Consider the following 24369-nt stretch of genomic DNA (forward strand, 5'->3'; position numbering starts at 1 on the left):
CAGCGTACCGCTTCCGCATTCGGGGAAATGGTCCTTTTGTTTTTATAGAAACACTGTTGCACGATTAGACTTTCCATTTGAGTAGTTGTGTAGATACAACATAAGACTCTTGTGTTGGGCAAGGCTTATTTTTCTGTTCTTGAGATAGCAGTTCAGTATCAACAATGCTTACACATTTTACAGTCAACATACACTGTTTGATACATTCTCATACTCATACTCCTACTCCTACGCATACTCGAGGCCTGTTGAGTTGGAACAGCACCGGTCCAAGAAGATGTTATTTGGGCACTTGATTGTTTTCTTCTTTTTTTTTTTAAAGTTTATGCAATATTGATAGCGATGTTTTCTCTTCCGCCATGACAATAGGTGTATATGAATTTTATTTATTAAGAATAGGTAATGGATTATAATTATGATTTAGGTTAAAGAAAGTTAAAGTTGAAGTGGTCCGTCCTAGCCGTAATATAATTGGTAAAGTGTACCCAGAGTTTAACCCAGTTGCTGAGGTATTCAGTGGGCAGAAACAAGTGCTTGTCCATTTGATTAGAATAAGACGGTGTTCTTCAATGTCATATATTGCAAAATGCTTTATCTTTTCACTTTCTAAATCTAACATTAACAGTAACGCAGACCCAGCTGCCCAGCTAAGAAGCATGTTTGTTGGACAGAGAATTGAAAAAGAACCCTGAATAAGCCCAGGATTATTACTCATACTGGTCCATTGTTTGCCAATTTAGCTCCTGTGGTTGAAAAAATAGAGAGATAGGTAGTCTCAATTTACAACATCCGCCCAGAGTGGTGACTCTGATTGTTTATACTTCAATATTTTGTCTGTCTATCCATTCAACAAAAAAAGCTCGTCCACACCCATTTACATTGTATTGAAACATCCAACCACACACCAAAATGCAGTGGTCCACCACATCCTCCAAATATGCTGAACCAAGTTCATATGGGCAATGCTGTCACTGACAGTGTCAGTCCCAATTGATGCAAAATGAATGCAGTTGACAGGTTTTGGTCATATATTTGCTCACAGCCACCCAATGTCTCCTCTTGTTGAGATTATCTTCCCAAGTCAATGGAGTTACATTGCCTTATGAAGACTGGGAAGCTATGTCAGCCCTTTTACTTTTTGTTGTGTTATTTAATTTTCCAGACATCTGGGAGAGCATGGCAGAGAGAGAGAGAGAGAGGGGGGGGGGAAGGGGGGGGGGTAGACCCCCACTTCTTATTTGAAAGCATTATTAACACTATAATATATAATTGATTTGCTTGAACTTTCGGCATGTCGGTTAGCGAGCTATCAAGACCTTGTTTGCTGGTTTGGAAGATTTTCAATGGAAAGCTTGCCAGTCAAGGATCAGATTAACTTACAGTGGTACCTCCCGATTACGACACCTCCGAATAGCGACAACCTCCTGCTAACGACATTGACCCGTGGTCCCGATTTCGTTTCTATTTAAGATCAGTAAAAAAAAACTCCAAATAATGACGCACTTTTTGATAAAACCTCAGAATAACGACATCGTTTTGGCGATTTTCTGCAGTTTCAGTTTTCGTAGATATCTGATACTAAAAATACCGAGTATGAGTACTCAAAGTGTATAAGAACAATTCCTGCTTGAACCAATGATAACACAGCTTTTTTTTGACGAATCTTGGCTGATATATGCATTAATAAAAACCAGGGTATAAATGTAAGTGTAAGCAAGTAAACACAAAATCTTGGAAAATGTGATATTATGTGGTGATAGTAGTAGTATTAGTAGTAGTAGTACTGTTTTTGTGGGAGGAGGAGGAGGAATTTTATCTAACTCGCAGCGTCCGAATTACCTGTTTTTGTGTTTGTTTTAAAGGGTTTTACAGCGCTTGTGACACATCTATGTCATATCAGCGCCAGTAAAAAGGAAGAATATTGGATAGTAAAAAACATTCTAGATTTACAATTGAAATGACATAAGAAAAAGTAAGACAAAGGGGAATGGTTTAAATAGGGAACAGATGTAGATTCCAGGAGCACACTATCAGTGAAGTCGGTTCAGATCACCTAAAAGTCTCATCCAGACACACGCACAAGAACCCTCTAAGAGGAATACACTACAATGTTTTGTTTGTTTTGTCAATGTTGATAAAAACTGGTCCCGCGGACCTTACCACGCCCACTTTGTCCGCCATCTTGGAAACCTCTAAATAACGACAAAAACTCTGTCCCGTGGCATGTTGTTATCGGGAGGTTCCACTGTATTTCATTTAATGCCAACGGAATTCGTAGATTTTTAAAATACAGATATACAACTATTGAATAGTTTGTGTGTAGTCCTTCAGAGCCATTAAGCCCATGGAGCTAGAGTTTATCCAAGTTTCTATATATAGTGTTTAATTTATTAAAGGTTTAGGAGTCTTTATTTATAAGTTGCACAACCACAAAGTTGCGGAAAGGAATATTTACGAAAGGTAAATGTGAGCAGTGATATATACCATAAAACATGTTTTGGATTTAGTTAGACCAATGAACCAATTCAATACACTTTCCTGCTTTTTGATAAATTACCATGACATCACTGATAAATGCAGTATTTTATTTTAGTGAAGGCAGTATGATTTACCCTAGTTGAAATGATTTGATCTGGAAGGTGTAGGTAGTAGAAGGAAGGAGGTAAAAGGGGTGGGCTTTATGGAATTCATCTGTATTTGCTTTTTGTCTCTGTCCTGTCTGGGGTTCTAGTAAAAGAATAGCTGCTAAATTTATTATTTCTTTGAGAAAGACATCAGCATGCAATACTCTGCGATATATATATATAATTATTATATATATATAATCGCAGAGTATTGCATGTATATATATATTTATTTTTTTTTTTTAATTATTTTTTTTTACAGTCCTTTACTTTCCTTCTACTCACACAGCCACTGCCTTATATGACAACCTGTTGCATTTTTATAATGTGTATTGTGTGCCTAGAGCTAAATTGAAATATTGTACTGGACAGTTTTTAACTTAAAAGAACTGTTTGGTTTGCTTCTCACTTTTGCAGAGATCCTTTATGGGTATCTGGATAAGACAACATAATATTTTTGTTTTAATTTTTTCCTCTAAAGCTTGTAGCCAAATATATAAAAATATTTTGTATCCAATTTAGTTTTTATCACTTTTGGCTAAGGTCTTGTGCTTGTGTTTCTGACTTAATGCATGGATCCACTTCTGTTTCATGTTTTAGTCCCATTGCTGACTATTCCTGTGGGTGTTTTAAGCACATATCTGGAGGTCGCTAGCACAATTGATACAGCACCTATTTCAAACTTAAAGGGGCCCAGATATTGGCCATTTGGGCAGTTAAAGTTTTTTTTTCAGTGAAATGTACTTTGCAATGGACTAGCGATATATCCAAAAGGTAGCAAGAAATTGTTACTGTGAGTTTACTGCTACAGAGGTTTGGTTAACTTGACTCCTTGCTTATGGCTATTATTATTTTTGAAGCAGATCTCAATCATGATTTTATGACCATGCACTTTTTACTTTTACGAAGATGACTTTGCAGTGTCACAAGTGCCATGAAACCCATAATATCAGAACAAAATAATGATGGAGTTTCAATATCTCACTTGCTTCACATGCAAAGGGGTGTAGATCAGTCACATGTGCAGATGAGATTTTTTTCTGATACCCCTGTCCACCCAGCAGTAATTGGGTAGCTGGATCTGTTAGATCTGATGGAAAGTAGACTAGCATCATATCCAAAGGGTTGCAAGCAATGTCAGTTTCACGCTATAGATGTCTGTATTAACTCTGGCTCCTATGACATAATATACTGTTGGTTCATGTCACACTTCTCATTCCGTTTGATCTGACAGACTACAGAAAGAATAAACCATTTATATATTACACAAGACAGATGAATTACTGTTGATTACATCTGTAACCATTTGTTATTGTTGAGCAAATTTTTTAATACAGCCGACTCCTCTTAATCGCACTTCCTCTGGAGTTCAGGTTAGTGTGTCGATTAAGCGGAGAAACTAAAATAGCATCTAAGCACCCGCTTTCATGTGCCAATCATGTAGGACTGTCACTTCTGGGTTTTCTACGGGCTTGGGACCGTCACGTTCTAGGCATGTCCTCATTAGAATGTTTTTTATTTATTTATTTATGTGTTTGGGTTGTTTTTGTTTGTTTTTTTCTTCTTTTATTTCACTTTTTAAATCTGTTCTTTTTCATGTTTTATCGACAGCAAAATATGACATTATATTGTTTGTTAGAACAGTTATCGTGAAGCGTTGATTGCTTTCTATTCTGTGCAAGCTGTTTATAACCCTTTCTCTCCAATTTTGCCAATGTAGATCATCTGTCAAGAGTTCTTCTTGGTTAAAGTGGCGAAGTTTGTCTACAATGTCAAGTCTTTCAATGTTTGTCATCTTCATTATCCAAGCATTGTCTTTTGTGTGGCTGACAAACCCAGTAGCTCCTGAGATGTCAATTCACCGCTGATGGATATATTGTTGTTCATTGTTATGAATGTTTGGCCGAAATGTTGTGTGGAATAGGAACAGCAGCGTTGATTTCATATGGCTGTTGGTTGTCACTCCAATCAAGGTGTAGCAATTAAGCGTAGGTGGTGTGCTAATAAGCGTAGGGATTATAAAGAAAAATTATGTTTTTCGGGAATGTGTAGCATATAAGCAGAGTGAACAGTACAACATGTGTGATTTTCTGCAAAACCAAGACTAGAAATAATTATTAGCTGCTAAATTTTTGAGAGGGAATACTTTTGTCAATGATCTACATGTCAAAATTTGTTTTGATTTATTTCTTACGTGGCTCTTGATATGTTTCCTCCTGTTCTTGTCAAAGTTAAGTTGACATCGCATTCTCTGCTGTTTGCTTGCAGTTATGCTGTCATATGACATTTACATCAAGAAATAATATCCCTGTCCCAGTCTCCTGTGGATTGGGGCGGAGATGGTGGTTTTCATGGTTTATGATGCAAACTGCAGCATATGTCGACAGGCCGGGAAATGAAATGGGCATTTAACTCTGACAGAGGGTCAGACCCTGTCTAAAATAACCAATTTTACATCTATTTATTTCTATTTATATTATATGTCGTTTGGTGGATCTGTATAGCTACTTGCATAATGTGCCTTGGCCCTCCTACATTGAAGTGAGATAATTTTGAAGATCTAGTTTTCAGTGTCATATTTTAGAGAAGAAAATTGTTAACTAAAATTATCCTGGTTTAGTGAGGTTTTTTCAACAGGTATGCATATTTATTTTAATGCAATGCAGGTGAATCACAAAGTGCATGCAGTCATAAAGCGTAATTCAGTTTGTGGCATAGTCAAGAGAATTGTTTTTTAGATTTATAATATACTTCATATAATTTGAATTGTTTTTAATTTTTTTAAATGACTGTGACATTGGGTGTTAGATTTAAAGCAGAGGGTTTTGTTGTTAATTATTTTGTGTTGGCGATTAGTGTTCGATTTTATGTTGATATTATCAGCGCTGGTAGATTTCTTGTATTTAGATCCGGTAAGATGTCTTCCTGTTGAATTGTGTCGAGATTTGTGGCAGAATGTGCAGAGAAAGAGGGATGTAAGAAGAGTAAGCTGATATACTTTAAAGTTGTCCTAAAATTTAGCAGTTCTTACCAGTAGCTGCCTTTTGTCAGCCAACATAACGAGCCCTGAGGATCATGAATATAGTACAGTCTTTTTCAACATTTAAAATTTAAAAATGCATCACTTGTTCCCCCCTCCCATAGTGGGCAGGGAGGTACTTGCTGTATCTTTTATACCCCTATATCTGTTTTCCAATTGCTTTCTATGAGATTACTTGGTTTTGTCCTGGCCCTGACTGGATACCCTGACTGAGAGGGACACAGTTAAATGTATTGTTAGTTTTGGGAGATGATTTTTTTTCCTTGTAAATCATCTCTCTGTTGTGTATTTTATACATACTATATATGATTTGTAAACATTTGAGTGTATTCCTCTTAGTAAGAACTGTGTCTGGATGAGACTTTTAGGTGGTCTCAAACTAAGTACTTTGATAGTGTGCTCTTGGAATCTACATCTGTTTCTTATTTAAACCAATTCCCCTTTGTCTTACCTTTTCTTGGGTGCTTTAATTGTAATTCTAGAACTTTTCACTTTGCCATTTTCTTCCTTTTTACTGGTGCTGATATGACCGTCATGTGTTGCAAGCGCGTAAAACCCTTAAAAACAAACTTGTTCCCCCGTTATAGTACGATTTTATTCCTCTCTGAGTAAAGGGCCAATTGGTTTGGTTCATGAACATTTAGTGTTGGGCGATATCTCTGAGCAGGAATTTTGAATTTTTATTATCTCACTCAGTTTACATCAGGCGGGATAAATTACGGGGAGACCCAATGTTTAGTTATTTGTATTTCAACTATAATGTCATGATCTCTCTCTCTCTCTCTCTCTCTCTCTCTCTCTCTCTCTCTCTCTCTCTCTCTCTCTCTCTCTCTCTCTCTCTCTCTCTCTCTCTCTCTCTCTCTTTCTCTCTCTCTCTCTCACCCTGTGTGTGTTTGTGTGTTAGCTTTGGGGACTGTGTGTGTTATGTGTCGTGTCCGTCCCCCCCCCCCCCCCCCCCCCCTGTCCTTTAGATCCTTATTCGGAATAGATCTACTATCGTTATCAATGTTGTTGAACGCCTGTTCATGTTGCGTTTTGAATAACACAAAATCCGTTTCAAATAACATTAGGGAATGGATGTCGGGCATTTGTTTTCTGATAACAATAATACCATAGTGGTGTGTGTTCATTATATAATTTATATATATATAACATTGTTTTTGTTTTTTTGGAAGACCGTCAATTCTGTCTCATATATCTTGTTGCAATATGCATTATGGTTTATACCAACTATGTCTATGTAGAACGAGTTATAACCTGGATATTACGCGAGTAAGATGTGTGTGATTCTTGTATCTTGATTTTCCTTTTGCATCTCTCTCTCTCCCCCTCCCCCTCCTTTTAAGTATTCGTTGCTTGATCATTTACAGATTTACACCACTTTGTTTACAAAGACTCTTTCCTTTTCGGAAAAGGCTTTCATGTATTAAATCAAAGAACGCTAAAAAAGTCAGATATAATTAATTCTATTGCCGGTTCAGTAACAAGTCATTGACTATTTCATACAAATCTTTGTTTACACTCGAAATGTTACAAGTACGACCATCACTTTAAAAAAAATACTTTTTAGCAGATCTTGTCGGACCGAGTTAGTCAACCAATTAATGTCAAATTGAAGAGAGAAAAAAAACGCCAACTTTTCTTCAATTCCATTCAGTTGTATTTACATAAATTCCTCTTCCAAAATGTCACATTGAAACGGTTTTAATTTGTCTTAAATTTGTTAATAGTCGTTGTTGCAGTCGGTTATAAGTCAATGGTGTTACTAACAATGTTAGTTTTAAATCGATCTGATAATGTGCACTTCAAGTAAATTTAACAAGTGCACACCAATGTTGATCAAACTCAGACTATTTGTCTATGCACTCGCACATGAACCTCATCCTTCAATTTACCTGTGATCCTCACTCTGATAAAACGCCTGATTTTTTCCTTTTTTATTTTTATTTTTTTTAAATTGTTTTGTTTAACTTTCAATAGTAATGAATGAAGTTGACCTTCGACTTGTCTTCTTTTGAGTCTCAGGCATGAGAATATTTAAAATTCATAAATATTTGAAGTGAAAATATTTCTCTGTAACCTTTAAAAAATATATTTTTTGAGTGTACTTTAGTCGAGGTGCCTCCTATAATATTCCATTTCACCATCCTCATTGGTGTTGCTTGCCTAACGCATAGCCAGTTCTTACACGATGGCTTACCTGTGTTGTACTCACCGTTTGTTTTTTTATCGTTGAGGTTTGTTGTTCCTTTTTTATTTTTTTTTCTCACCTGCTACGTCATTCTCTAATGACTGATCTTGTGTGTGTGTGTGTGTGTGTGTAGTTTGTTATACGTTCATGTTATTGCGGTATTGCATTTGTTTGCATACCATTCTGTGGGAATATTTTGCTCGTCATTTAAAATCCGTCTTTCGCATCCATCGTTGTATGTTCTCTCTCTCTCTCTCTCTCTCTCTCTCTCTCTCTCTCTCTCTCTCTCTCTCTCTCTCTCTCTCTCTCTCTCTCGCTCTCTCTCTCTGTCTGTCTGTATGAGTGTGTGCTTGTCTCTTGTTTTCTTGCTTTCTTCAACATTCAATTCAGTTTAGTTTGGAACTAACTCCTCTTTGTTGGAAGAATGTCTTATATTATTAATGGCATCAATGGTATTTTACATGTTACAACCACAACATTCATAGTTTGAGCAGTGCACGTCGTAGTAACAGTCACGGTGGTTCTCCCACTTCATTGTTAAGGCAGTTGATATATTAACATACACTTACTGCCTTACCTTGGCGAGTAATGACCAGCAACAACCACCGAGTTTCGTTGATAAAGTGATAAATGGTTGTGTTCGACGTTCCGGCATTGTCCTGAAGTAAATCCACATTACACCTCCGTTGAGCTCCCTTGGCATTTTATCTCTTTGTGGAATTATCCGTGGACTTATGATCTATTTGGTAGACTTGACAGACCTGGTCGAACAACAACAACATCAACGTTCGAATTTAAAGCCCGCGGTCGTTTCTATAAGTTTTGAAAGTCTGCTTTTAAAGATTGGTTTGTTTGAAATAAAAATATAACCGCGCGTTAGACTTAAGTTAACTCTCTCTCTCTCTCTCTCTCTCTCTCTCTCTCTCTCTCTCTCTCTCTCTCTCTCTCTCTCTCTCTCTCTCTCTCCCCCTCTCTCTCTCTCTCTCTCGTGTGAGTGTGTGTGTCCTCAGAAAAGAAAAATATATGTCCGTCATAATGGTGGATGAAATTTAATATTAGGATTATATCAGTTGGTTATTGATCCCAACTTGGGGTTCGAGTGAAAAACTCTTTTAACAAAGTGGGGGCGATGATTTGTGCAACTGATTCTTTGCCTTTGTTACTGTCGAATTCGCCCAGATAGATTGTGTATGTAGACGTGTTTTTTTTATTTTTTATTTTTTTTTTCAAGATTTGTTGTTTTTGTATTGTTTTGTTCTTGTGTTTGTGTGTGTTATTTAAAGGTATTTTTAAAAAATTTTGGTGGTCTTCATGACGACACTTAAAGTTTGCACACGCATGTGTGTGTTATAATTTTGCCAACCAGAACTCAGAACTTAGAATAGCATATGGATCCCATAGTAGACCCCTTACTTATCTCTTAAATAACCGTTGAGCTTGTTTTGAATTTAAAGCAACTATCGGAGCGTTTAAAGTAGCCATCCCTCTCTCTCTGTCGTTTGTGTGAATAATAACCCGATCGCTTATAACAGTTGTCCCTTCACAGAATGAAATTCAATACATTTTTTTATGTGACCGGGTTGTTTATCATTGTGTTACAAAGTGAATTTTATGTATCACCCATTTTATGTATCTCTAGATGTGTACTTAAGAAGACAGAGAATTACTATTAGTTTAACTTAGCCTCCCGGTTGCTCTGTTTGAGTTTGATTTGTTATGTTGTTTTTAGACATCGCCGTCAGTCTTCAAAATGAGAAAATCTTATTGTTTTTTGTTTTTTAGTTTGATTGTTTTTTTTTTAATTTTTGCATTCGTACGTTTATGTTTATGTTGTGTGTGTGTGTGTGTTTGTGTGTGTGTGTGAGAGAGAGAGAAGGGGGGGGGGGTGGTTCCGTTTTAATATGGCCTTTATAAAGTCATGTCAAGCGATCCGCTTAGGATGATGGAGGGTTGATGGTCGGGATTCCGTCTGCAGATTTTCGGAACGGGACACGGACGACTGGTTATTGGTTTTTAAATATTACATCGGAATTGATGGTGAGTGGAGATTGGTTGGGTGTAAAAGCATGTCAATTTTTGTTCTCTTTAAAATTGTTGGTGATTGGATCTATCAAAGCATCGCTTGGAGCGTGAAGGGGCAGAGTGTTAATGTTGGCATCATCCATTCATTGACTGATACAAATAACCCCTTGATTGTAAATGTTCCACCGAATAAAGGATTTACTCGTTCCTTGTGTATACATATGATATGGTCTTGAGTGTTCCTGTCTTTTAATTTCCAGCTACTCTTGTGGCTTTTTCAGGTTGCTCTAATTGTTGGGTGGTCGAGGGAGGATGCTTTTGTTCGTGTCAGACCTTGTGCGATTGTCTGCTCGTATAAGGTTACTTTTCAGTACTTTTTAGTGAATTCGGCGTCTTGAAAGGGAAGATGGGGTATACGTCCATTATGTGCCATACAAACTTTGTCTTTGTCTCAGACGTTCAATGTTATTGTTGGAGATATTATTTAGTTCTTGGCAGCAGCTTCTAATGGTGTCACACTACTATGTCATGATGATATATCTAGGACGCATGTTTTTGGCTTTGTTGGTGTTTCAAATGTATCAAAAGATACAATTGCCAAATTTTAGCCTATCGTCCCTTGATATTTAGATTTTACTCCTGTTCATTTCAATCAAACGATAAAATAGTAACCTTAACTCCATGTTTCCTTTTTCATTTTAGGATCGCCAAGGCGATTGAGGTGGCGTGGGCCCTTCATCATCATTAACTCCTCAAGATGACGGAGATCGAGTCGTATGTGAATAACGGGAGGTGGGACCCTGGGGTCATGGACGAGGACTTTGATGCTGGCAACAACTCGTCCAAACTCTTCGAGAGGTCCAGGATTAAGGCTCTTGCCGGTGAGTACTAGTACCAGAAGCATGATTCAAGTCCTGTGTCATCGTGTTTTTATTATTGTTATTATTATTATTGTAAGTATAATAATAATAATAATAATAATAATAGTATTATTATTATTATTATTATTATTATTATTATTATTATTATTATTATTATTATTATTATTATTATTATTATTATTATTATTGTTGTTGTTGTCATTTTCTTTTTAAAGCTTTTTTTCCGGCCATTATATGTCTTGGTGGTTTATTCTGTTTAGAGTTGGCAATTAACCCAACTCACTCTCGCTGTTTAAACAATGCAGTAATTGTGTGATACGTTTGAAAATCGAAAGTTAAATGTCAAGATGTTCCCATATTGTTGCCTCTGTGTGTGTGTGTGTGTGTGTGTGTGTGTGTGTGTGTGTGTGTGTGTGTAAGGGGGGGGGGGTGTCGCTTTTTATATTCAATAATTGGAAAATTAGCTGAAAAGATGATCTCATTTGTTTTTATTTTTTTTCTTGAGGGGGGGGGGGGGTGATTAAACAATTCACCCTCTTGATAAAAAATTTAAAAATCCCTTAATTCATCCCATAGGGGAAATTTGCCTCTGGGTCTATTCACTCTTCACATGCGCTGTTATGGCCGTAAAGTGTCACAAGTGCCGTGAAATCTAGGACTTCATATCTCTATAGATGTCGCTGCGTGAAATCCATAAAAAAATAACCAATCTTCCAGTCTTGTTTATGTAAAAGTGGTTGAGTGAAATGAATTGGGTGCATCATCTCATTGGTTTAGGGGGCGGGGGGTACGTTTTAACTGAAATAAGGAAGAAATACGTACTTTTAACATTACGTGTATATTTTTAGGTCAACTAGCTAATGATTGCATTTCCTCATGTTTGTTTTGTTATGTTTGGAGAGAATACTTTTTATACGTCTTTGTTGTGATGGTAGTTGTGTTCGGGGGGGGGGGGGGGGGGGCTAAAAGCTGTATGTCTTACAGGAATAATTCGTCTGAATGTCTTACAGGAATAATTCGTCTTCTTGGTATCTTCGATTATCCATGTTTTTGTTCGATAACGTAGTACCGTTTTGAGTTGGAAGAAAGCAATTTTTTTTTCTTTCCCGTTTATTTATACCCCCCCCCCCCCCCACTTCTCTCTCTCTCACACACCACAACATTGAAGGGGAGCCAAATATTTTTCACATTGCGCTCTCCAACAAAGTTGTTTGTCATCTCTCTCTCTCTCTCTCTCTCTCTCTCTCTCTCTCTCTCTCTCTCTCTCTCTCTCTCTCTCTCTCTCTCTCTCTCTCTTTTCCGCCTTATCTTTCTATCTACTATTTTCTTTTGCTCATCTTTATGCGAGATAAATTGTCGTTTCTCATTGCACTTAATATTATTATTATTTTATTTTTTATTTTTTATTTTTTGGTTCTTTTCCTTTAAAAATTTTTTTTCTTCCAACTGTCGAGCCAAATAGCTGTTTGGCGTCATTATATATCATACCATAACAGGGCGTTGAACTGAGGAAAGTCACACAGCCGTGCATAACGATTCATGATTAGGTTGCCCCGGTTTGCTAGCATTACGGCTGTTGATATTTTGAAAGAAAGATGAAAGTAGACTTTAGTCTAATTATGCAACCTTGCTGACTCCTCTCTCCACTTCCTTGGTGTTTATATTGTTATTTATAGATAATAATATGAGGTCCGGATGAAAGCTTACAGTTTTTGGCTGGCAACAAAAAAAAAAGATTAAAAAAAAATAAAAAGGAAAGGAAAGACAACAAAATAGCTTTGATCATCACTCCCTCCCGTAAACTTTGTTTGTGTAATGTGCACATCGTTTTTTTAGTGAATGAATGACGATGACGTCACTCAGATCTTTTTAATTTGTATTTTGACTGCCATTGCAGTGATTGTACTCGTAATATAATGTTAATACACTGTATTAGACAATAGTAAAATTTAAAGGTTACACGGTTTTGTAAGTTTTTTACGATTATTTTCTGGACAAGAGCTGATGGGCATATTTACTTAACTGCATACCATCAAGTCTTTTGGATTGAATGTGGTGAGAGCGGTTTCCCTCTCCTGTGGGCTAAAAGAAGAGAACAAAATAGATGACAAAAGAGCAGTGATGTCAGCCGGATTGTAATTCTAAGCATTCGTGTTGCGGGTGGGGTCTCTTTTCACTCAGGTTTTCTGCCTCGGATATGCCATGTCTTTACAAATATGAATCAATCACATGCCTGTTAAGTCAATAATATTACACAGTATAGCTTTTAGAGATTCAGTTACCGTACCTCGTATATTTTTACACAGGTCAACGTTTGAGTTACTTTACTCTTAGTTATTTTGTTTATTGTTTTTTTTTCTTCTATTTACTTAGCTTCGAATATTATATTCTTGAATTATATTCGTCTTCTTCTTATTTTTATTATTATTATTATTGATTTTTTTTTATATATTTGTTTTGCACTTACCATCAAATAATTGATGCTCTTCAACATTTAGACTGCTAGAACGTATAGACTTAAGACTGATGGAAATATTACAGTCAAGAATGAGAGCCTCGAATAGAGGGATTAGACCTGCCATGTTTGATTGTTTATTAACGATTGAAATTAGTATTGATTTCAGATTGTCATTGTAGTTATACTAGGTTTTTTTTACAACGATTGGGATGACTCAGAGGTAATGATGTTGAGGAACAACAACAGAATAGTAAAAGTGAAGGATTAACAACGTAGTGAAGTTGGTGCAACAGATGTCTTTCTCCTTACTTCTCAGTGGCGATCCCGATAACTCAGTCGGTAGAATACTCGTTTCACAGGTAGTGGGACCGAGATCGATCCCGGGTGGGGTCGAGATTTTTTTTCTTAACTCATGTCCACCCAGCAGTGATTAAGTAGCTGGGTTTGTTAGTCTTGGCAGAAAGTAGACTTTGCGATATACTAGCGTCCTATCCAAAGGATAGCAAGCAATTGTTATTGTCCATTTCACGATAATGGCTCTGGAAGACTGCTATTATTTTTAAAAAAAGATTTCACCGTAATGTAATTTAGTGGACATATGACGTATATTTGTGCTGATCAAGATGGATGTTAAAAGCTCGTTTATTCATTAACAATCTTGCGTACCTCACGAGTTGGATATTCCCAAAGCCTTTATTGTAATACGATCAAATTGACATGCCTGCGCGTTTTATCTTACATTTAATGACTTTGCATTACGCAACTGCTAGACTGTGCCGTGTTTCAAATAACGCAAGTTGATCGAAACTCGAAAACTCGTTTTTGTTTTTGTTTTTAAAGGTTTTATTAGTCACGGTTGTATAGAGCTACTTGCACAGACTAGTGGGTCTGATAATCGAACGCAAGTATGGGCCTGATTTAACATTGTTTTATTGGACGATTTTTTTTTTCCCGTCGGTTTGATAATATTTTCATTACAACAATGAAACCATAACAAGCGAGTTAGGTTATTTGACCTGCAAATTAGATAGGTACACGTCGACATGGGGTCATTAAAGATAAATGTCGTATTGATAAATTAATGTTTTTATGATTTCCGAAATATGTTGTTTCGGATTTCTCGCTCTGTACCGTTTTCAAGAGATTTCATTATTCAACATGTTGTAGTAAAACCACGTTTTATCTTCGTCTTCAGCAACGGCGCTAGTAGTAATAGTAATACATGTTGTTGTTGTCAGTTAGTGTAAGTAATTATTTCATTTTTTTTTTTTTATGAAATGTTAAGACTTCTGGAAACGTTTTTATAAATGGATTTCTTGTATGTAATGGAATTTCCCATACCGCTAATTTGGCGTGTTTCATATAGACTAATGATTTAACAGTCTAAATGGGGCTTCTTTATTGGTATATGATTTGTAGTTTTTACGATGTAGAGTAATGAACTCCTGTACGCCCCTATGCTTTACATTACATTCCAGAGTGGGGGAATCGTTTGCCCATCAGAGCTCACGCTTGCGCACGTGCCTAGTAAAGCAGAAGGCTAGTCGCCTAAATGATTTACACTAGATTGATACATTATACAGCTGAGTACTTTATTACCTGTATATTATTATTATTTCGTACTATTGGTCTATGCCTAGTGTAGCAAGTAGCAAGACGTCTGTATGTCTGCATTCCCACTTCCTTACTTACCTGCTTCTTCTCCCCCCACCACCCCCCACCACCCCTCCAACCCTGTGATTAACATTTGGTAAAAAGCTCACCGGTGAAATCACAACAAATAAGTCTTGTGAGTATATCTACACAAGTCGATAATATGCGCAGAGAGTAGATGGCCTGAAATTAACTACGTGTTGGTTATTTTGGGGATTTGTTGTCAGTGAGTCAATCTTGAGGCGCAAATGTATTTTACAGTTATGATGTTGTATTTCCTTTCTGATATTGATGGCTTCCTCCATCTCATTAATCAGTAGTCAATGATGAGAAAAGGCTTCTCGACTCATATGAATATGTGGTATTATGAAGCAAATAGTCCCTCTGAGTCGTAGGATCCATGGGGCTGGAGTTATCCCGATGTCTGTAGCGTAAAACAGACAGTAGCCGTTGGTTGCTGTTAAATATTGGGCGCCATTCTATCGCAATATACTTTCTACCAGATCTAGCTGACCTCACTTCCATTACTACTGGGTGGACGGTGGTCAGAAAAGATGATCTCAGCAGTCCCGAGATCGATACCGGTCTCTACTTGCTTGTGAGGCGAGTACTCCACCACTGAACCCCCGGGAGCTCCGCTTATTGTAGCGTGAACTGTTATCGGGGAAAATAATTGTTTAAAACCTCTTTGTTGTTTGTTGGTGTAATTTTCCTCACGTAAAATTGCGTCAACTCGTACATTTATTTTGTTCAATTTATTGTGCCTAATCGCCAAATCTGAGGGCGAGTGATTACCATCGGTTGACATTCCGATCCGTAATTAATATAGGAGCGTACAGAAATAATTACTTTGATTACACTGTCTTTGGTTCATACGATTTTCCCCCTTTGTTGTTGTACCATTATGCCGGTCTAGATTGATCATAAATTTACATTAAAAGTAAGCAAGTGTTGGGGGGGGGGGGGGGTTATTTGTTTATTTGTATATTTAGGAGCTGAAAAGATTATGATTTCTTCCCCATTCATTATAGTTTATATACTTGTTTTTCGCCATTCGTAATCCATACTTCGCTTCTCGCGTTATCTCTTTGAATGGAGAACATCATTATCAATGCCAGTGTCGCTTTTGTTCAAAGTAAGTCAGCACCAGTTACTGGCTGTCTTCATTACTAAGATCAATATTAAGCTTGATGATGACGATGATTATGTTTATATCATTTTTATTCTTAGGTGGTTCCCAATTGCTCAGTCGGCAGGGCACTTGCTTCACAAGTCATGTCCACCCAGCAGTGATTGGGTAGCTGGGTCTGTTGTATCTGACGGAAAGTGCATTGGGATAGATTACCGTGCCATAGAAACCGGGATAAAATCCGGCTCCATATGCTTATTGGCTCTGAGGGAATGCTTTACTATTCACTCAAAAGTGGGAAATTAAAAAAAAAAAAAGTGGTTTGATATCGACCGGTGCAAATGGCGTCTTCTTTTGGTCGTAGATTTTATTTACTTATTCATTTCCTCGACCTAATGTTCCATAATCATTATCAATAATTGAGCGATTTTCCCCCGCAGTCGAGTTGATGGGAATGAAACATTTTTTTAGAGTGAAAAAAAAAAATCCACTTCATTTTGGTTCCTCTAAGACGGTTCCAACTTCTCTAGTTTACGTGCTTCTTTCATTTCCGTCCAGCCAGTGATTCTAATCTCAACGGTTCGTGATTCGTCTTTTATAACATTTTTTATTTTACTTCCCGTGAATTGCTTCACGGTGACTTTTTATCTACATACATTTCTCTGTCTGGCCTTGTCTGAATTTCCGTCTTCCGTTCCATCTCGTCGTCGCATTTTTGTTTTTCTTTATAATTGTTCACACGGAATTTTCATGTATTCATTTATTTGTTTATTTATTTTTGTTTGTTTGTTTGTGTTTTTGTTTTTTTTGTTCTTTTGTTAAAGTATTCCCTCATAAATGAACCAAATAATTTAATTGATGAAGACGAAACCACTCCCAAACCTGTTTATTATCGGGAGTAAGGCGCCCAACACGTACGGAGATTCTCTCTCTCTCTCTCTCTCTCTCTCTCTCTCTCTCTCTCTCTCTCTCTCTCTCTCTCTCTCTCTCCCTCTCTCTCTCTCTCTCTCTCTCTCTCTCTCTCTCTTCTCTCTCTCTCTTTTCACTCTTGATTGAATGTGTACAATGCAGTTCTGAAGCGTAACTTTAAGTAAATTAAGGTAAATATTAATTGACAAGCTTCGGCTTATGCGTAGTCTTGCTGGTAGCTTGCCTGTATACTTGTCGATGTTTATCAGATGGGCTACCTTCGCTCTCTACTCATGGGAGTATAATATTATCATATTGGGAGGATGATAGTCTGCAAATAACGTTTTGTGTATTATGTACAACTAGCAAAGAGATGTGTTGGACGGGGGAAGGGTGGTGGTGATATCACTCCTTTCGATAGTGTTAAAGAATCTGCTTGGTACCCTAACTGCCAGCTCTAGAAGATAATAATTATTACCCACAGGACAACGATGGGGTTGTTCATTCTATAAGGTAGATTGCATTTCATTCTCATGGTGCTAGACATCTGGTCAAAGACTGCATTATTGTATACTCAATGTTGACTGTAAGGCCTGCTGCGTGCCATAGGGCATATTTATCATACTTTGCAGTGCCCATCCTTGTGACACAATGGAATAGCACAGATAAAGTCTGCATTGTTCTACATGTGTTCTCATCATTTTGTCTGTGGCAGATGGCATTGTCCTTGTTTTTATTTGTTTGTGAGAAGATACCTTTTTTTTTTTTTGACGGTGTGTTGTTGGCTAATGCATATTATGATTGTTGTTGCTTGTCGCAAACAAGTGCACCTTTTAGTGATGGATGTGCCGTGGCACTTATATTTTTGAAAAGTCACCATTCACTATATCAATGCCTACAACTAATTAAGTGACAACGGCGGCTGAATAGTCATCGATGCAGACTTTTTGAACTTTTTAAGGACGTCGATATTAAAATACAGTTCAGAATTATAAAAGAGAAGAGATAAATATATTGAAAGGAAAAGCTTTGACGAATTGCAACGTATTTGGCTTTTTATCTAATGGTGCCTGTTTTTCCTGTTAGACCAATAGTGGCGTCTTGTTGTAGATGCCAATACTTCAAGGTCTTTGAGCTTTTGTAACATTGGTTTGTGTTGTTTGTCTTTTTGTGTTTTTTTTTTTTTTTTTTTCTTGAGGGAGAGGCTAATATTGTTATTGTTTAAGAAGAATATCTAATCTGTTGAATGCGCGTGCTTGGTGGTGGTTTTGAGGGATGAGAGACATTGAATGATCAGTTGTTGAGTATGAGCCGCTAGCGAAACATTGTGATGTGGCCCTTATTTCTCTTGGCCAGTCAGTCAGTCAGCAGTTAATGGAGGCGTGAGTCATCATGGGAAGAAGAGAGGAGAGAGGGTGGGAGGGGGGGGGGGGGTGAAGCGACGTGTTTTGATGATATCAGTGTTCATTGATTTCATGTTGAATGGTATTGTCCTCCTATCCTCTGCCATATTTGTCACCCACCCTTATCCCCTTCTCCCGTAGCTGTAAGGGCTGTCGTCGTCTTCTTATTCATCATTATCATCATCATTATTATTATTATCATCATCTTATCTTTCTGTCTCCCCCTCCTCCTCCTCCTCCTCCTTTTTCTTCTTCTTCTCCTCCTCCTCTCCCCCCCCCCCCCCCCCCCCTTCAAAAACACAACGGCTCGATACACCCAAAATTATCATCATCCAGAGGACGTGACTTTCTAGTCGGATGGAGAATATATCACTCCCAATATGGACTGCGGATATTTTGGTATGAATGGAAAGGGGGCAGGGGGAAGGGGGGGGGGGATAACACTCGTGTGCTGGGTATTTTACTTTATTTTACTTTTTTTTTTTTTTGGTTGTTGTTGAATATCTTGTGCTTTTTTTATATTGAATTGAGGCTTTAGGCGACTGGAGGGCATGGCTGAAATGGTAATTATATGAGTGAAAGCATGAGAAGTCTTGAATTATTAGTTACACATTGTGTAATTCACATCAGTTAATTTTTATTTTTGTTTGTTTCTAGCAAGGAATGAAATTAAACCGGAACATTGCAATTGTTTGTCTAGTACGGTGGGTGACTCGTACCGACTGGGAAATGTCAATAGTATATAATATATGTATAAGTTTTTTTCTTGTGAATATGATTTATGACTTTGTGTGTTTGTGTGTGTGTGTGTGTGTTGGGGGGGGGGGGGCACACGCACGCATAACTCATGCCCCCCGCCCCCCACCCCCAACACACACACGCAAAGCCTAAAGCCTCAATTCAATATTTAAAAATTCAAGTGAGTGAGTGTGTGGGTTTGGGGGGGGGGGGGGACACGCACGCATACCCCCCCCCCCCCTCTTCAAGAAGAAATAAATGAAAAGATTATTCCTTTTGGGGCCTAATGTGTCTTAACATTTCATATCTGTGTGTTGTTATTGGTTGTGAATTTTGTTTTAACTATTTTACCGCAATTTTTTTTTTCTGTCATACCCTTCTCAGTCGTTTTCTGACCAAGATTTTTTAAAATGCATTTTGTCATGTTTTAGTTTTCCTGGGATTACTTGCCCGGTTCAAGGTGGGACTTGAAATAATTCGGTGATAAATCTGGCCCAACTGTTGGAAATTCGCTTCCTTCATTTATCCAATTTTCAAGCAGTGCTGTGGGTTTCAAGAAACGTCTAGAGTTATTTCTTTTTATTTAGCTATAAAGACGGTCTACTTTAGTTAATCGTCCGATGTTAAAATTACTGTTTCACAGCATTTTTGCACGATAGCGCACATATCTGAGTGCGTAAAGCGTGTGATAATATTTGGAAAATATGTATGTGTTGTATAACGCTCAGTTGTTTTAACAGGAGGCGCCAGGCATATGGAAAATTATTGTTGTTATTATTATTATCGTTATTGTTAATATTTAATCAATAGATTTATGCATTACTAATTAATATTAAGGGCATTCAAAGGATCTTATCCTATTTTGCCCTATACCACATGTTATGTTATGTTATTATTTTTATTATTATATATTATATTATTATTATTATTATTATTATTATTATTATTATTATTATTATTATTATTATTGATAGTATTATTATTATTTATTATTATTATTATTATTATTTATTTTATGTATTATTTATTGTATTAGTATTAAATTATTATTATTATTATTATTATTTATTATTATTATATTATTATTATTTATATTATTATTATTTAATAGTATTATAATTAATAGTATTATTATTATTATTATTATTATTATTATTATTATATTATTATTATTATTATTATTATTATTATTATTGTTGTTGTTGTTGTTGTTGTTGCTGTTCTTGTTCTTATTAAATTCTTTTTGAAAAGTGGAGAGAAATGAAAAGAAAGATAAACCAAAAAATAACACCTCGCTGTGTAACTGACAATTCAGCAACTCTTCTTTCGTTCGTCCACAGCTTGTGAAGCGGTTATTGGTAATCGATGAAATAATCTAATCTCTACCGACATAAGATCCGAAAATAGCTGGTCGTGAATTTCAGTGAAAACCCCCTCGTCACTTCAGTCCTTGCGACTTCACACATGATCTATTTACTTACTACTCACCCCTTTCAATTCATCATCATATTACACATTTTGATTGCATAGTATAGTAATTTACATAATACGAGCGTGTTTGCGTGTCCTTGTGTGTATGTTGGTGTGTGTGTGTGTGTGTGTGTGTGTGTGTGTGTTAGTCCAATGTGTATTGTGTAGTCGCTTACAATGTTATTCATCTTTTAACATTCCAGTCAGATAGATCACCGCACGCACCGCGCGCGCATCGTCGATCGATACGTTGCATATCTCCACGAGTCATCTTTTCTTCTTCTTTTTATTTTCCTTTATAATTGGAGCTTTTTTTCTATTTTAGCTGTAGCCTATGTTGAATGTGTTTACGAGACGCAGTCTCCATTGCCTATGTGCGCTGAATATTTTGACTTTCTTCCTTCAAAAGGATGGGAGAGAAAGAGAATTGTCATTATTATTATTATTATTATTATTATTATTATTATTATTATTATTATTATTATTATTATTATTATTATTATTATTATTATTATTATTATTATTATTGTTGTTGTTGTTGTTGTTGTTGTTGTTATTATTATTATCTTAATAAACATAATAATAATAATAACAGAAACAAGAGTAAGGGATTGTAGCAATGCTGACAGCTATTTTACGGTTTTGATTGATTTTGGTTTTTGTTTTAATTTTATTGGGATTAAAATATCTGATGTTTTTGTTTATTTTGTGTTATTTTCCCCATTCCTTTTCTTTATTTCTTTCTCCCTTCCTTCCATTCTCTTTTTCTCTCTCCTTTTACCTTGAATATGAAACACCCATAGCTCCATCTCTGTCGGAAAAATAGGCGTGATGTCTCATTCTACATGTTCCATATTGCTGTTGGTCAGGGACCCTTTGTAAAGCGCATTGAGTGGATATTGCGCTTTATAATAATGATCAAGTTTGCCTTTCTCGATAATTTGCTCCATAACCTTCAATGGATAAATGCTTCGCGTGTTCATACTTTACTCACACCGTGCTCATTTGACTGTAGTTCTGCTACACCGCAGACTATTAATACTGATTCCAGTTCCATATTCTAAACAGTACTCGCCGCTTATCTTTTTATACTGTCTATGATCTTACAATGTCCATCATTGCCCGTAATTAAATTCTCATTTACACCGGAGTTTAAGTTTAGTTGCGGTAATGTGAGTATAAAGTGCCTTACAGCCATTGGACCAGGAATGATGAATGATAATTTACGCTCATAATACATCTTATTTTACTGTCGCTCATCGATAACGACCTGGAAACCACCTTTGTTTTGGGGGTATAGCGGACTCGCCCACTTGTTCACTTTGTTTGGAAGCGACACAAGGGCCTGTTGTATGTTATTCGTCTTGTTCACATGGCTTCAAGTCTGCTTGATTTTGTCCACGACTGTATGTATCCTCCTTCAATGCAAATTGTCTGGTAGACATAGATTTGTGATTTAGCCATCTGATACAGATGCTGTTGCTGCCTGCAGCACTTCGATGAATACATCCATGATTACACGAATTTTATCATTCGTTACAAATGAGATACATGGTATTTTTTTTTTTTAATTTTATCATCGTTTGTTTACATTTGTTAGGGCATCATGCAAGAGGGCCAATATTCTCGTCACAGGCAGACGTAAATCAATACAAACGTTCGTCTGTATGGATAAGAGAGAGGGTGACCTTATAACATTAGCATAAAGAACAAAGCTTACAATTCTTGACGAATGGTTTTTGATTCTGTTTTTGACTAGATTTTCCTCTTACATTTTCACACATATTTTCAACGCCTATAGACCCTATTTTTTTTTTTTTTCTAAGCGTCTTAATGAATAATAATATTATTTTTCTGTGAGTAATGGCGACCTCTTCTTTAGGGTCGAATTTGCAGCAGGATCCGATTGTTTCCTGAGCACATTATAGAATCTCTGAAGGCTATAATATTTATTAGGGGAGTAGGGGCGGGGGGGGGGGGGGGGGGGTGATTCACGGAGTAAATGGATAGCTTAGTTTGTTGATTTATTTGCCCATTTCTTTGTTTATTTTTTGTGCGTCTTTTAATTCGTTTCCTCCCGTTTTATCATTATTCCAAATATTGTAAAAGGTTCATACACTCCATAATATCTGGGGTATATCTGGGTAATATCTGGCCTTTCGCTTACCTAATGTTTTCTAAAATCACCTTTCTTTCTATCAAGCGATACCATCCTAATCCCTTCCTCATTAATCTGGATTCATCGTATTGACCGTTAAACTCGAGCGGTATCATAGAAGTCGATTCTCTTTGCAGAAGAAAATCAGATAATTGTAATTCTTCTTCTTCTTAATATTATTTTTGGTTACTTCATGACGATTATTTAGTCATGTTTCGGTCTTTGTTAGAAGTACATTGACCTACTAATCCTAAGATTTATGAATGATTCTCTGTATCTGATGTCAGCTAATATTGGAATCCTTTTATTTCTGATCCTACTGTAATCCAGCATCAGCAGTGACCTCAACAAAGTCGAGTCCGGTAGAGGGTGTTCATTCTCATCGTCTGCATCAGCTGCGAAAACTGGCGAGAGCCCAGGGATCGATGCGTCTGGTGAAGATCGATAACGCACAACCGGTCTCTCTCTCTCTCTCTCTCTCTCTCTCTCTCTCTCTCTCTCTCTCTCTCTCTCTCTCTCTCTCTCTCTCTCATATTTTGACTGCTCGGCTGAGTGGCCTGTTGCTTGGTTTGTCAGTCAAATTTCTCTTATGTGCGAGGCCAGCTCCCGACCCTCTCACCCTCGCATTCATCATATTATTCTATTGTTGAGGGTGTATTTTTGTTGTTGTATTGTTGATGTGGCGGTGGCTGGTCGCGGTCTGTGGCTTTGTGCCAGATGGTTTGGTGTGCCACTTACCCACACCAACCGACAAGCCGGTTGATTGTGTTCTAGTTCAATACCTGATCCTCTTTATGATCGCTCTCTCTCTCTCTCTCTCTCTCTCTCTCTCTCTCTCTCTCTCTCTCTCTCTCTCTCTCTCTCTCTCTCCCTCTCTCTCCTCTTCCCCTCCCATAATTCCCGATCGATGTATGTACAGTCATTGTTTCTGTATCGTTTTCTTTTTTTTTAATGGTCGATTTTGAAGTTTATTAAGGAAGTCTTTGTTTGCGTGTTCTTTGTTGTTGTTTTGTTGCAATCTATCGTAGATGGGAGTATCTTGCTTAGTTCTTTAATTATTCACGATTTCCAATTAAACTGAAACCGAGAGTTTAAAAAGGTCCATACTTGTCTTTCGTATTTATGCGATACGTGATATAGGAATATGATGATTTTGTTTTTGGTTTTCGTTTTGGTAGTTTTTTTTTTTTTTTTTTTTTTTTTTTTAAAGTATTTTGTTGTTTTTCTTTCTGTAAATTTAAATCCTGTAACGTATCTAATTATGAGTGTAAAATTAAATAAAATGCACATGAAAAGAGGGAAAGAAATGCAAGGAAGACAACCAACAATCATTTTTGCCATTTTATTGATTACATATTGGATGGTAGATGAGGTACACAATCATTAAGTTTCGCCGTTGCCCTCAACAGAGCTTATCATGGTGGACGCTGTTGCGTTAGTTATTACGTCTAGAATGGAACTGATTTCGATTATCGGCATTTAATTGATCGGTTCTACTAGTATCGGTTCGGTTATCATTAGTTTAATGGATGAAACGTTTTTCAATCCATCTCACCCGCCTCCCCGGTTCCTCCTCGACTTATTTGCAAAAGCAGTAAATGCTATTTCATTTTGACGCACATAGAGTCGGACATTGTCTGTGTCCTTTTTGTTGTTATCCATGTAACTTATTTGTAATCTCGCATTTTGGATG

General features: G+C 36.8%; 1 protein-coding gene across 7 annotated transcripts in view; it reads left to right on the forward strand.

The window, feature by feature from the left end:
- The window catches only part of LOC144977218 (spectrin beta chain-like), a 110959-nt gene that overhangs the window by 499 nt on the left and 86091 nt on the right, over nucleotides 1–24369 (forward strand). For all 7 annotated transcript variants that reach the window (XM_078922179.1, XM_078922256.1, XM_078922247.1 and 4 more), the window contains exon 2: nucleotides 10580–10758. In XM_078922179.1, the coding sequence (XP_078778305.1) occupies nucleotides 10635–10758 (124 nt within the window). In that variant the 5' untranslated portion in view covers nucleotides 10580–10634. The remainder of the gene's footprint in view (nucleotides 1–10579; nucleotides 10759–24369) is intronic.

This window comes from Berghia stephanieae, chromosome 1 (assembly GCF_034508935.2).
Source record: "Berghia stephanieae isolate SIO BIC M18660-M18661 chromosome 1, UCSD_Bste_1.3, whole genome shotgun sequence".
Taxonomy (NCBI): Eukaryota; Metazoa; Mollusca; class Gastropoda; order Nudibranchia; family Aeolidiidae; genus Berghia; species Berghia stephanieae.